At 40.7% G+C, this 13,638-nt stretch overlaps 1 protein-coding gene across 2 annotated transcripts in view; it reads right to left on the reverse strand.

Annotated features, from left to right (window-relative positions):
- Window positions 1-257: 257 nt before the first annotated feature.
- hip1 (huntingtin interacting protein 1) overlaps window positions 258-13,638 on the reverse strand; it is a 56,419-nt gene continuing 43,038 nt past the window's right edge. For both annotated transcript variants that reach the window (XM_080428470.1, XM_080428471.1), the window contains exons 18-31: window positions 11,711-11,905; window positions 10,910-11,057; window positions 10,358-10,444; window positions 9,824-9,931; window positions 9,387-9,523; window positions 8,591-8,701; window positions 8,251-8,309; window positions 7,468-7,561; window positions 7,009-7,109; window positions 6,662-6,767; window positions 6,035-6,158; window positions 5,709-5,770; window positions 4,436-4,553; window positions 258-4,229 (exon numbers count right to left, since the gene is read on the reverse strand). In XM_080428470.1, coding sequence (XP_080284596.1) covers window positions 4,219-4,229; window positions 4,436-4,553; window positions 5,709-5,770; window positions 6,035-6,158; window positions 6,662-6,767; window positions 7,009-7,109; window positions 7,468-7,561; window positions 8,251-8,309; window positions 8,591-8,701; window positions 9,387-9,523; window positions 9,824-9,931; window positions 10,358-10,444; window positions 10,910-11,057; window positions 11,711-11,905 — 1,461 coding nt within the window. In that variant the 3' untranslated portion in view covers window positions 258-4,218. The remainder of the gene's footprint in view (window positions 4,230-4,435; window positions 4,554-5,708; window positions 5,771-6,034; window positions 6,159-6,661; window positions 6,768-7,008; window positions 7,110-7,467; window positions 7,562-8,250; window positions 8,310-8,590; window positions 8,702-9,386; window positions 9,524-9,823; window positions 9,932-10,357; window positions 10,445-10,909; window positions 11,058-11,710; window positions 11,906-13,638) is intronic.

Raw genomic sequence — 13,638 nt, forward strand, 5'->3', positions numbered from 1 at the left:
AAGGTCTTAAGACTTGTGTGGTTGTAGGGAGCGTGTGTGTGTGTGTGTGCGCAAGCGCGCCTTGGGTGTCTGAAAATAAGTCTGTCCTCCCCATAATTTCAATAATCTATTTCCCTAATTACGGTCATGAATATTAAACGCTGTTAAGGATGAGACGATGTCGTCACTTGGGTCTAAATTCTTCTTCACTTGCCGAAAATAACTTAACGCCTCAACACAGCAAAGTGACCACCAATAATTACAGTCAGGCACAGGTCTGTATTAATGAGTTGAAATATTTATTTTTAAAAACTGAAAAAATAAAACAAACCCACCAACAGATTTAGTATATCATACAAAGATGTATTTCAATGTTATTTGAGTATTCATTTCTTCTTTACTACAGTGTGAGGCAGTTGAAAGGCTGGCTGAGCTGGTAGGACTACAGTCACAAACCCGATAGAGAAAGAGAGTGATGCCTGATGTACGTTTAGTTGCGTGCCAGTGTCGCGCACTAAACATAGCAGTGCCGTGACACATTGTGAGCTTGTAGATCAGCTGTGTTCAGTATGCGACACCCACGTGCAACTGAGTACGAGTCAGGCTTAAATGAGTGAGAGAGATAGACAGATGGAGAGATAGAAAGAATGAAAGACAGAGAGACTTCAACAAGAAATGATTTGGGCAAAAATATAATTGAATACGCTTTTTAAATATTTGAACGAGTACTTGATAAATCTTGCCAGGAACTTAAAATACTCTCAAAGGTAAACACGTCAATGATCTGATTCATCAAGCACAAAACGTTGTTTTCCCTCTCTCTTTTTGAATAAGAAATATTCAGTGAATTCAGGTACTGTTTTGCCCTGGTCTTATCAAATGGACAGAGCAAGGCTAAAATTATAATTAAATACCAAACTTCGATCAACAATATTAGCAAATTAATTCTTTGCATTTGTTGTCTACTTGGAGATGGATTGAGTTTACCACATAGTTCAATACAATAGCTACCGAAAATGTTCAATAACCCTAGAAAAGTATTTGAAAGTCAATTCAGTGTACTGTCCTATGGCTGACATCTTACTTGGCAGTATAATTGTACAGTAATACCCTCCCATCTCACACTCAGAGCCAGTTAAAACCAACACATATAACATGATTTGCAAACACAATCGGACAGAGATCTGTTAAATACCCAGTGTCGCAACTTTTTAGAAATACACAGCCGAAGCAGCGTGTTAAAACTAGATAAAGGTGTTAAGACACAGAGGAAGACAAAATGCAAGAGTATTACACTCGTTATAATCATTATTATAAAGGAGGAAGGTACTGTGATGGGTTTTAGATTACTGCCTACTCATCTCATGGTTTTCCCAACAACTTGTTGGCCAAAGTCAAGAGCACTCATAGCATCAACTGAATGAGAGCTTACCCTTTGTAGTTGGAACACTACTGTGAAACACAGCCCTCTGGAGGCCAAAATCATTTACACAGCCCAGATAATAACTGCCTTGCGAATAATAGTAATGAAGGGCTTTTGTTTCTTTCGCATCACCAGTTGTATTTAATTGAATGCAAACTGGGATACATAATTACTGACAACCTAGAACATTTTAGGTTAAGTGAAAGCAAACGGTAATAATATCAAATAAAAGGTGTTGTGTCTTACAAAAACACAGCTACTTGGCCTTTGGGAAAGCTACGGAAAACAACAAAGTTTGTGGGTATATTTCAGCAGCCAATTCTGAATCATGGTCCAAGAACTGTAGTGCATATTTCACAGTGAATCAAGGGTCTATTGTTGTATGATCAAATAACACTCCAGTGAGGTATTTGAAGAAGCAGGTTCACGTGATATAAATATGATAATTTTGTCTTTAAAAAACAACATTGAAGTTGAATTTTACAAAATATTTTGTAAAATATTAAGAATGTCACAACTTTTATTCAGCGTTATGTGGCTAAGTGAGCAGTCCTGTTTCGTGAAATACCCCAAAGAGATTGTGATCATTATCAGGAGTGTTCTTCTAGCGGTAACCGGAAGAGTGGCCACCTAAACATTGCGGGGACCTCAATATTAAATTGGCTATGTTGTCTTTGTCATTCATTGCGTCTTGAGGCTCATCCTCAAATTTCATGAAGCCGTAACTATACTCATGCCTTGGGCAAACTCTGTATTTTATCTCTACTCTGGTTAAGATACTGTATTTTTCCCGAATTCATCTGCAAGATTTCCCACCGTGAATGTTGGTGGGTTTGTATATTTATCATGGTCAACGTCCATGTTGAAGAATTCATGCAGAATGATTTCCGCACCACTCTGGAAACGTCTTCTTCTAGTTTCCAGCAGGCTAAAGAAATAGCCAATTTAACATTGAGGTGCCTACAATGTTTAGGTGCCGACTCTTCCTGAATCTATTCTAACTAGCCATCATTAGGACAATGGCATTCAGGAGTTCAGATTGTGAGAGAATCCACCTCCAAAGCCAAAGTCTCGTAGGTGATGTTTTACTCAGAGGGTCCTTGTTGGCATTGGTGTGCTAGCATATCGTTCTGGAATGAAGACACCCTTGACCACTGAATCAGATTCAGCAAAGCCACATCACTTAAAGAGTTTCACAATGGAGGCATCAGGAACTTTTAAAATCAGTGTTTCTGTTTTAGTTCCTTGAATCACATATGACAAAAGTATGACAGTGAGTAAAACAAGTTTTGTTGCCAAGCAACGAACGGTACAGTCCCATCAATGTCCCACATTCATTAAGATCTGTGGCTTTTGCAATGAACTCCCTATAGCTTGATTATGATTCGGGAACAATGTGTCATACGACAGGATGTCGCTCAATAAAATAACAGTTTTCAGTTGAAAACACATTATTTTTTCCAAGCGACATCACATGCCACTACCATATTTTCTAATCTTCACCACAGAGGAAGCTACAGGAAAATGATCCCATGTTAGTGTCTATGAACAATGCTACACTTCCTGACCTGCTAAGGGTCAGGAAGTGATTCAGGTCTATCCATGATGCACTACCTCAGTCTTGGATTCACAGGAATTAGGTCTGCTTTGGCCAACAACTTTCTGAAACGACAGCGGAATTCTTGGCCGCAGCGTCCTTTAAATCTGCCCATTTTAACAAACACGTATGAGCATCTGATACAAACAGTCAGCACACATAACAGTCATGGTCGTTAACAACTTTAACCCTGGTGCCCATTTTGGGCATGTCATTATAGGCAAATTTTCTAAAATGTTTTGAAAACAGCAGTTCTGTAAGCTGTCGCATTGCAATAGCTTGTTGCAATGTCAGCTTGAAGATCGGATAATTTAAAAATTCATTTGAACATAAAAAAGTGAAAATGTTCAAACACTTTTCTTTTCTTTTTTCAAATAGGGCTTAAGTGGTTAAAATAGAGAGGAGGTGAAAGGCAGAGAGTCCAGTAACCCAGCTAGTGTTTACGCTCTGATGGGATACGGATTATAGAGGTAAGAAATCACAAGTGAGAAAAAAAGAAGAAAACTGAGCCAACTGAGGTTGAAGGGTGACAAGGGGATTGGGCGGGGAGCAGCGTCAGGTCGGGCTCACTTATGGCACAGTGCACGACTTCACAACCCTACGATGTGGAACAAAACACATTTGTTAGTGCGAGAGCATGCATGCCGTCTATGTTTCACAGAGACACGTCTGGAAGGGCAGAGGGGTGGATCGGAGGGGGGTGTGGTCATAATGGCAAACAGTCACTGATTCCCCTTCCATTACTGAAGGGTTTGGCCCTTGTGCAATGCATCCTGGGATGCCTCGTGTAGAACTTGTGCTCGTGGTATCTCCTCCATGACACTCCTCGATGGTGCTTCATTTGGGAACTGGGCAAAAAGAACGGTAAAATAAATATTTGACATCAGCGTGTCGGCTGCTATTACCAACAGTCCTTGGGGGATGTAAAGGAACGGAGGAGGCAGATAAGTCCAGTCATCCATCGATCCCTCCACCCCTCCCGTTTGCAGAGTCCTCGGTGCTGTCCTCGGGGGAACGTTCTGTGCACTGGAGTTTTTTTTCCCTCAACGGGTTTAGAAAAAGAAGCACCGTTTTATTTGGCTTGGATTTACAAACAAACGAAAGAAAAGAAAAGGAAGAAAAAGACTGAAGAGTGTGTATAAACGTGTATAAACGGGGAGAGGCAGACAGAAGCCGGTCTTCTGGTTGAGGGCAGGGAGGCATGGGGAGGTGACTGGTCTCAGCCGGTACCTGTGGAGATAAGAGACACCAGAGAGAGAGATTAAGTGTTCACACGAGCTCATAATACACAGACACAGATGCAGGTTGGTTGTACTTTGTGCAACCAACTACAACATAACTACAACATAATCTATTAATAACTTGTAGCTGGATTTTCAGAGCAATTCAAATGTTGACATTTACTTCAATTACTACACTATTATCCTCTGCCTCACCTTCCTCCTCATTGCCCCAGCCCTCTGCCACCCCAGCCAGCTCGTAATGCTTCTTCCTCAGCTCGCCCAAACGTTCCCGCTCCTTCTGCAGACGGGTCTCCAGCTCTAGAACCATAACCTGAAGACGGAGAGAACAACCTTCTCATTAGATGATCTGTATCATTCATTCTATAAGGCAGTGGTACTTTTTCATGTCAAGGACTCCCAAATTAATATTTTTTTTCTCCGTGGAACCCCATCGAAAATATCTTCTGCCAGGGACACCCATACAAGATTTCTGTATGGCTTATTCCATTTGATTTTTTATGTGCATTTCATGAAATTCACTTCTTAAAATCGGGTTTTAGAATATCATTGCTCACAGAGATTTTCTCTCACCACTCTTGTGTCATTGGGTACTTTGGGGAAAAAAAATTTACACAGAGATGTACTGTAGGTTACAGTACGTCAATGCACTCACAAATCTCATCGAAACCATCTGTGTGAAATTGAGTATGCACAGGTGATACTCAAATACATTACTTGTGTGTGAATGTCTTTCCTCACACAGACACACACACAAAACTATAGACAGACAAACAGCCACCAAGCTATCCCAGATCTGAGAATTGATGGGCAACCAAATGGATTGCATTCAGTGTTTCCTGAATGTAGATCCATATAATGTTGTTTCAGAGATTAACCTGAAGCATTTATCCTTTCCTTTATGGCTTACAGAGGTTAACACAAAGGTCTCAAAAGCACTTGCCCAGCAGGCAATTAAAGGAGATCGTCTACTTGCCAAAGGCCATGTTCACTTGTCTGAAAAATTTAATTGTCCATTATTGACAATGGGTGAGATTTTAGTTACCTTTAATTTTTACATTATTTGAAGCATTAGTTCACTTATATTTTTTAACCCAGTTCTTTGCATAGCTACCAGCGGTTGGTTGATAGCTAGCTACTGTATTGACACATGTGTTATGTAAACTAATGGGTGAATGTAGAACATTATACAAACACAATAATGACTATATCCAAATAGGCAACTAGCAAGCAATTAATGCTCTCTGTTATAACCAGTGCAGACGATTTTGCCGTCTCACCTGACAGTGTAAGTTTGGGCAGCTGCTGCATGTTTTTTTGACAGTGATCGCGTGTTTATGGACAGATGTATATCTCAGGTTGTGTGAATAACACAAAACTAAAACACCCATCTGGGCAACCAGAAAGCAAATGGTTGGCCAAGGTTACAAATGATGGATGAGCTCATCTGGGTTATTCTGATCCTTACCTGCGAGTCCATCTCTTGTCGTTTGATCTGCGTGAGAGTCATACTGGAGAAGTCCATTGTGTCTGTAAACACACAACCAAAAATACTAGTGAAGTCATGCATTTCCACAGTAATCATATTACTATTACTGTAACTAAGGAAAAGCAGACACACCAAAATCTAAATAAATGTATGTTCTGATGGAGAGGCCATCTGTACGGATTTTTTTATCAACAAAGTGATCAATCAGAAATAAACATATTAACCAATCAAATCAGGCAGTTCATTCATTCAATCAATCGGCCAACAAAACTATAATATCCATTCAGTTCAAGGGATCCACTCACCTTTCTCCTCAATTTGGGACTTGCCAGACTTGGTGGAGGCTACAACAGCAGCCGTGGCTTGGGTCACACCTTTGGAAGCCTGCCGTAGACGGTGCAGGTTGGCATTGTCTTTGTCCGCCTTTACCTGGGCAGAGCAGAGGACGAGTAAGCGGTGGAGAAAAGGAGAAGGCAGGCCAGAATATGGAGTAGAGGGAGAGAGAGGACACGAGGAGTTTGGTCTGAATTCTTGTTTGCTTCTCTTATTCCAAAGGAGTAATCATCTATTATTTTCTTTAAAAATTCATGCAAGTGGTTGTGAATAGAATGGGCATTTGTATTTCCAACTGACTGTCGTACAATCTAAGATATTGTGAATGTGCTTTATATCATCTCATTTGATAACTACCACTTGTATAACACTGCAACTTACAGAAGGTGAAGATGTGCCAAAAAAAAATCTTGAAAATACAATTTGACTGACAAATAGGGATGCCAGGTTGAACGTGGTTAACCACTTTAAACCCTAAGGGCTCTATACTAGGCCCCCACCTGTTTTCGCTCTTAACTAAAAATATTTGCATATCTACAAGCTCACAATGTGCCACATTGTGTGAGCTTGTAGATCGGCTATTTCGCAGAATGGCTTACCTTGGATGCAGCCACTAGTTGTGCTGTACTGGCAGCTATTTCATGCGAACACACCATGAGCTCCTCAAACTTCCCTTTGCCTTGTACCACCAGATCTGCAGCGTCCCTGTTGGGTCACAACAACACAGCAGAGACCGACTCACTCATGTACTTTAAGAACACATAGGGTTACTTTTATTTCTTTAGCATGTTCATTAATACATTTCTTTATTTCAAATTAGTTAAAAAAAAAAAGCACTTTGCTGCTTTCTTCCCTTTCATACAACAAATGCAGCTGTATGCAATATACCGACTTTACACAGTCATAACAAATGTTAAGACAAAGTAGAAAGAAGAAGAAAGCTTACACCATGACTGTGGCACCCCATCCCACTGCTTTAGAAGCAGAGATCAGGCCCTCTGTCCAGCGAGAGTTCTTGGCATAGAATTCCTTCATGGAAGCTGCTCCCTGAAGGACAAGAGAGATTCTATTTGATTAGCTGCTCAATGCAACGGGTAATGGGCGGTGGTGGTGGCAGCAGGTAAATGTCGGTTCACTGACAAGATCTTTGACAAAACTGCCTAGCAAAATACTCCAAATGTGTTGGAAACATCACTCTTGCTTGTCTGAAACTCTGGGGAAAATAACACGAAAAGCCTTTGATCGAGGAAATATATAAATGTATCAATATTATTTTCAGTGGTGAATATTTCAACACCTCACATTTCTTATACCAGCCTGAATGGATATCAGAGAAGCAAATAAATAATGTCTTGAGAAATCAAATGCTAGTTATTTTACAAATCTCTTGCATCATGCTGCTCACCCTGCCACCCTCAACAATGTCCCTTTGCAGATGTTTGGAAGACAACACCAACTCCTTAATAGCCTGCATCAGCTCTGTACACGAGGCCAGGATCCTGCAGGGGGCAACAGAAGACATTATGTTCCCTTATTGCAAGGTCTGAGCACAGTATATATTTACTCTGTTATGTCCTTTAATTACATTCAGCTAAACCCTTGAGATTTTTTACTGTCAACACAACAGTATCATTTGGCCCCAAGTCCGCTCAGTAAGAGAAACGGTACAGTCAAACAAGCACGACGCACATCTACTCAAAGTCATAAATAGATGGCAGGTATTTCCAATTAGGGGGAAGAAAAAAAAACATCCCCTATTTACTTACGGATTCAGGCTTGTCAGCTTTGTCAATGTTTTTAGTCCAAAGTAATTCTTTGTATCTTTACACAGCTTATTCACACAGTAGTGAGTCAGTAAAACAAATATTTCTTCATTTCTTTCCTAAATTAATCCACTTCCAAAAACAGAGAAAGAAGAAAAGCTTTTAGCATACCAAGACATATACAACAGGTGGATGCTTGCCTTTCTACAATCACAAGTTCTTCAAGTTAATCCTCCTCTTATTTATTTTTCCGGCCATGTTATCAGCCTCCAATACAGATTCAGATTACATTTCTTGATGACATTACCTCTATTCTATGAGATCTTTGAGAAATGGTACATATATATATTTTAGGTCCTTTTTTGCATTAGGACAATATGGGACAGGTAGTCCCATATTGTCCTTCAAAGCTGTTTTTGACTCACCTCTCATTGACCTCCATCTTAATTCCCGAATCAACCGCGCGTGAATTGTTGAGCATTTCCTGTTGAGGTACACACAACCCAGATAAGAAACCACCACACACTTTGAAGTTGGAGATCATAGATGCTGTGATGCGATACACACGCCTTGCGCACACACGCCTCACACACACACGCCTCACACACACACACACACACACCTCAGAGTTACAGACCATTTGAAATCCCCTGAGGGTCCTGGACCACACTTTGAGAACCACTGCAGTACACAATTGTCACATGTACGTACACAACTGAAGCAAGCGTACATGGATGCACACACACCCGTGTACACTACACACACCTCTATTCTGGCAGCGGCTGATTCAACAGCAGAGGAGGTGGCAGCCATTTCCTGTTCCACTAAATCTCCCAGCTCCCCTTGCTGCAGTTCCAACCCTCGAGGGCGCAGTTTCTAAAAGACAGGAAAATGGTACAGAAGCATCAGTACATGCACACAATTCTGTTGCACTCCTGCCATCCCTTTACTATAAGGTTAAGAAGAGAAAGAGAGATATTCACTTAAGCTTGTTTCTCATTCAAAACACACAATTTTGCAGTCCCCCGTCAACGACAAAAATCAAACATGTTTGAATCAATGACAAACGTCACGTGATATGTATTGATCCTTTAAGACCAAGTGTAAGACTTGGTCTAAAAGTACTCGTGCTGTTTGAATTTCTGCCAAATAAAGTTTTCAATCAATCAAAGAATTCGCAACAGCCATCAAGCCCGCTTGTTAAGTTTGAACTACCAATGACTTGAACAGTTGCAGAATCTGAAACTAGCTTTAGTGCAGGTCACAACTACTATTCCACTTGATATACTTCAATAGCACTTTTGTTTAATTTTAAACATTTCTCAACAGAAAAAGCAAAACCGTCTCAGCTGAATGTATGTCATTTCTGTGTTAACTACCCTAAGCTCTCCAGCAGAGGACCCAATTACATATTCTCTCACTGGGACCCAGGCTTTTTAAAATACACTCCGACTATTGTCTCATGTGGGAAGTCAGGCGATGATAATAAGCCTGTGGCCCATTTTGATTTCTGACCCTTAGCTAAGAAACCCAATGTTACAGAGCAAAGACAAATTCAGACCTCTGCAGTGGCAAGGATGGCTTCCAGAGATGTCCTGAGCTTGGAGTTGTCTGCTGTAGCCAGAGTCCCTTGTTCTTTCATCAAACCTAGCAGAGACAGGGCCTCAGCTCCACATGCCTTCACACTGTCTGACAGGGCTGGCAGAGACACAAAAAACGGCAGGGATGATCAGAATTTATGAATAGATTAGACATACTGAAAGTAAGCTACCTGTTAGTGTAAATTCATCAATGAACACATTTCACATTTAGAGGCCTGGTTGTGAAGTGCATACTGTATATAGTTGTATATTCTATAGTTATATGGATAGAGCATAGCACCAACAACTCCACACCAGAGAGGTTCATTTTCAACACTTAACACCAACTAGTGGAGAGCAAGAATGCATTGTGACAAAAGATATAGAGTGATACAGGTCTCTTTATACACTGCCTTACCATCGGCTTGCTCCACGGGCACCATGTGGGAGGTAGCGCTGCCCTGGACGATGGCATCCCCGACCAGGTGGCCACACTTAGTCACTGCTCGCACCAGCTCTGACACACCTGCAGGGACAACCCCAAGCAGTGGGTGTGATGACAATTACCAGCTCTGGAGTTAAGACTTTATTTTTAACATGAACATTATTAATCACCATCACCTTTTTTTGTACACCACTTTTCAAAACAAATCACACAAAGTGCTTTAAGTGCTTGTAATAGGATAGGTATGCACAATGTAGACCAACTGATAGATTCACTGACTGATTACTATTATGCTAGATTGGAAATAACAACATGGCTAGATTTGAGGAACCATTTCATCCACATTAAATTAAAACGGTTTAACAGAACTTCTCAGGGATGGAGGCCATTCAGGAGGATGAGATGAGAATGTGATGTGATGAGCAAAAACATAAACTCCAAGACATCAATGTCCTTTATTCCAACAATGTATCATAATAGTCTATGGCCTTCATCAGTGTCTCTTACTTGTGGTGTCTGCTAGGAAGGCCTCTTTAGCAGACTGGAGTCTGTCCATACAGTCTAATGAGGCCTGGCACCTGGATATAAGATAATCTACAGATAGACAGAAAGGAAAGTGAGACAGACATAGTGAGAGAAGAGCAGTATTGGAGCATTAACCACTTAGACCCTATATTGTTGTATGTCAAATAGCTAAAATAGCCGATCGACAAACTCACAACACGATGTATTATATCGGGATTATCGGCTATTTCAGTTTGGCCGATAGGTTGGACATAATTTGGCTGCATAATACCGTTGTCGTCAAAAAGGTCAATGTGTCCCAATTTTAACCACTTTCACCCTAACATTTTGGGCATGTCTTAACACCTATACGCGATGCTGTGTGAGCTTGTAGATTGCCTATTTATTCAATTCTGTTTTTGACAAAATATTGGTAAAAACTTCGGTAATCGGTAACCGTGACCGGACTCAAAAATATGGCATCGGTCGGGCTCCAATCGATTCTTCATCTTGACAAAACACTTGACAAAACTAAAGTACGTGTTGGTTTCTGACCTGCGGAGCTGGTGCAGCTGATGTGTGCGGGGTCGTCTATCTGAGCCAGGGAGTCCTGCACTATCCTCTGAGCCTCCTCCAGGGCCCCCTGTAGACTGGCCCAGCGAGCCGCTGCCAGCTGGCTCTCCAACGCCTGCTCTCGACTCTCCTGTGGACGCAGGATTAGAAGAGAACTTCACTGAATGTTCTACTCATGCCCATATCGGCCGCTAAAGTGGTAACAAGATTAACCACGTTTACCCTGCCATCCCAATTTTGGGCATGTCATTTAAAGGCGTAAAAAAATGTCATAGTTTTCAAAAAATATCTGATCTGCAAACTCACAACACGTCGCATCATTTATAAATATTTTGTGGTTAAGTGGTTAAAAACACGGACAGAGTGTGTGTATGACAGCTCATTATGTGCACATGCAGTAAGAGGCATTCTCACACAGACACGCATGCACAGACACACAAGGTCAAAGACTGGCAAGTATCAATATCAAAATGCAGCATGGAATTTTTATGTACAGTATTAAAGTCACCAGGACACAGGAATAGTTACACCAAATCCTGTGTGCTTGTAAATGGAATTAACCCATTAAAACCGGGAGAGCATCTGTGTCATTTTAGATTTTTTTTGCGTTGGCTATTCAAAAATAGCAGATATACAAGCTCACAATCTGCTATTTTTGAAATGTTTCGAAAAATCTTGTGTGAGAACGACTGATTTAGAAGGCATATGATTGTAGAATCGGCCTCTCAATAGGTCAAGATAGTACTGCAAAAATATATAATATTTATACAAGCAATAACCCACCTTCTCATTGAGTTGGTTCTGGAGGGCTTCTGCCGTCTTCACTCCGCTCTCCCTCTCAGTGGCCAGTGAGCTCTGGACTCGCTCCAACTCCTCCCCCAGACCGGCCAGCTCCGTCTCTTTCTTAGACAAGGTTTCTTCTAGCTCCACTTTCTGGGACTCCAAGGTTGACAGCTGAGTGCTGAGCTCCTCACTTGACTGCATCGGGTGATGTTGAAAGGTGGAGAAATTATGACGATTAAAAATACGATACAAATGTAACTTTCACTTGCTCAACAGGATGGATAAATATGATTTAAAATGGGGACATTATCATCTACATGCTACAGGTCTTGGATGACGTTTCCGGCTCAGTGTGAGCTTCAATAACCATAAAGTATCTTGGGTTAGATTTGTCTGGGGTAGGACTGAGGTAGACTGCGGGTGGTATGCTTCTGTGCACTGTATTTTTGATTTTTCTTTTTGTTGATGTCTTTATGTTTTCACGGTTTGTTTATTTGTATTATGGGTATGGTATGTCTTGTCTCGTTTAATGGTCAGTAATGTCGTTATTTGAATATGAATGTTCTTGTGATGTTTATTGTATGTTGTCTTGTCTAAAATATGCTTGCATCAATGTTGAAAGAAAATTCTCTGTATGTTTGTCTAAAAAAGAAAATAAAGTACAAATCATAAAAAAAAAAAAAATGTAACTTTCACAACATGGCAGCTGTTATTTACTGGCTTATTTGCAAAGCCAAAAATCACACGTTCAAATGCCCCAGTTCACATGTTTTAGTCTGGCATAAGGCATAAGGTTAGATTTGTGGTTAATGTAAGAGGAGTGTTATAGATGGAAATGGAAATGAGCTCTGGTACAAAATAACAACCTTAAACTAATGTATAGCAAAGGGAATTCAGTAAAGCAGATGAATATAATTAAGTACTGTATTAGTATTGTAGTGTTTGACTAAAACAGTTGCATTTCGGTCAAGACAACAGTCTTTCTTACATTGTCCAGAGAAGGTGAATTCATGGAAAGGCAATTAAATATATTAAATGGGAGAAATTAGCAAATTGAACTAGAGACTTACAGCCTGTGTACCGCCAGGTCCAGCAGAGAATAGAAAGGATTAAGAAATCAATAACAGAAGAGAAATCCATGTTAAAAGGAACAAACCTTGGCACTACAATCATCTTTTTGTGAACTCTACTGACAGGAGGAGGCACATGAGAGGAATGGTATGTGTGGAAAAAGACATACTGGGGAGGAGAGAGATGGAGGAAGGCAAATACATCGACAGGGTAGATGAGTAAGTGGGTACAGAAATAACGTGACAAGAGTGGGTGGTTGATGAGAGGGATGGGATAAAGGGGGCGCCAGTGGTAATGTAGCAGACAATGCCTCATCGCCTACAAATACAAGCATTGTGGATTTGAGGTCTCAGGGACACAGACAAGCAAAACGATATTGGAAGAAACAGAGATAATGTGGGATTGCACAATATGAACGGTAGATGTTTGTATGAAGAAAAACAAATGGAATGAACTAACCTATGCGAGAGCAAGTAATTGTTCATAATTGAGGTTGCCTGAGGAATTACTTGTAAAGGCTGATTTATCCATGGTTGCGAGCCGTGTCGCACGCTGAAAATAGACAATCTAAATTACAACGCATCGCTTGTAGATTGGCTATTTCTGTTGTGTGACACCGGCATGCAACTAAGTATAAGTCAGGCTTCACATTCTGTTTTACACTACAGTATCTAAACAGAGCTTGGTCTTCTTTCACACTGGCCATTTATATTAGGCCCAGAATACAGTTCCGTGAGTCCTTTTTCACAATTAATCATTATTTTCCTCTTTTTCACAACCATTCAATTATATTTTTGGGGGGTAACAATAACATCCAGACTACGCAATCATGCCCAACTTTCTTAGCTGCACACGGA

This window comes from Gymnoscopelus braueri, assembly GCF_963280865.1.
Source record: "Gymnoscopelus braueri genome assembly, chromosome: 5".
Classification (NCBI taxonomy): domain Eukaryota; kingdom Metazoa; phylum Chordata; class Actinopteri; order Myctophiformes; family Myctophidae; genus Gymnoscopelus; species Gymnoscopelus braueri.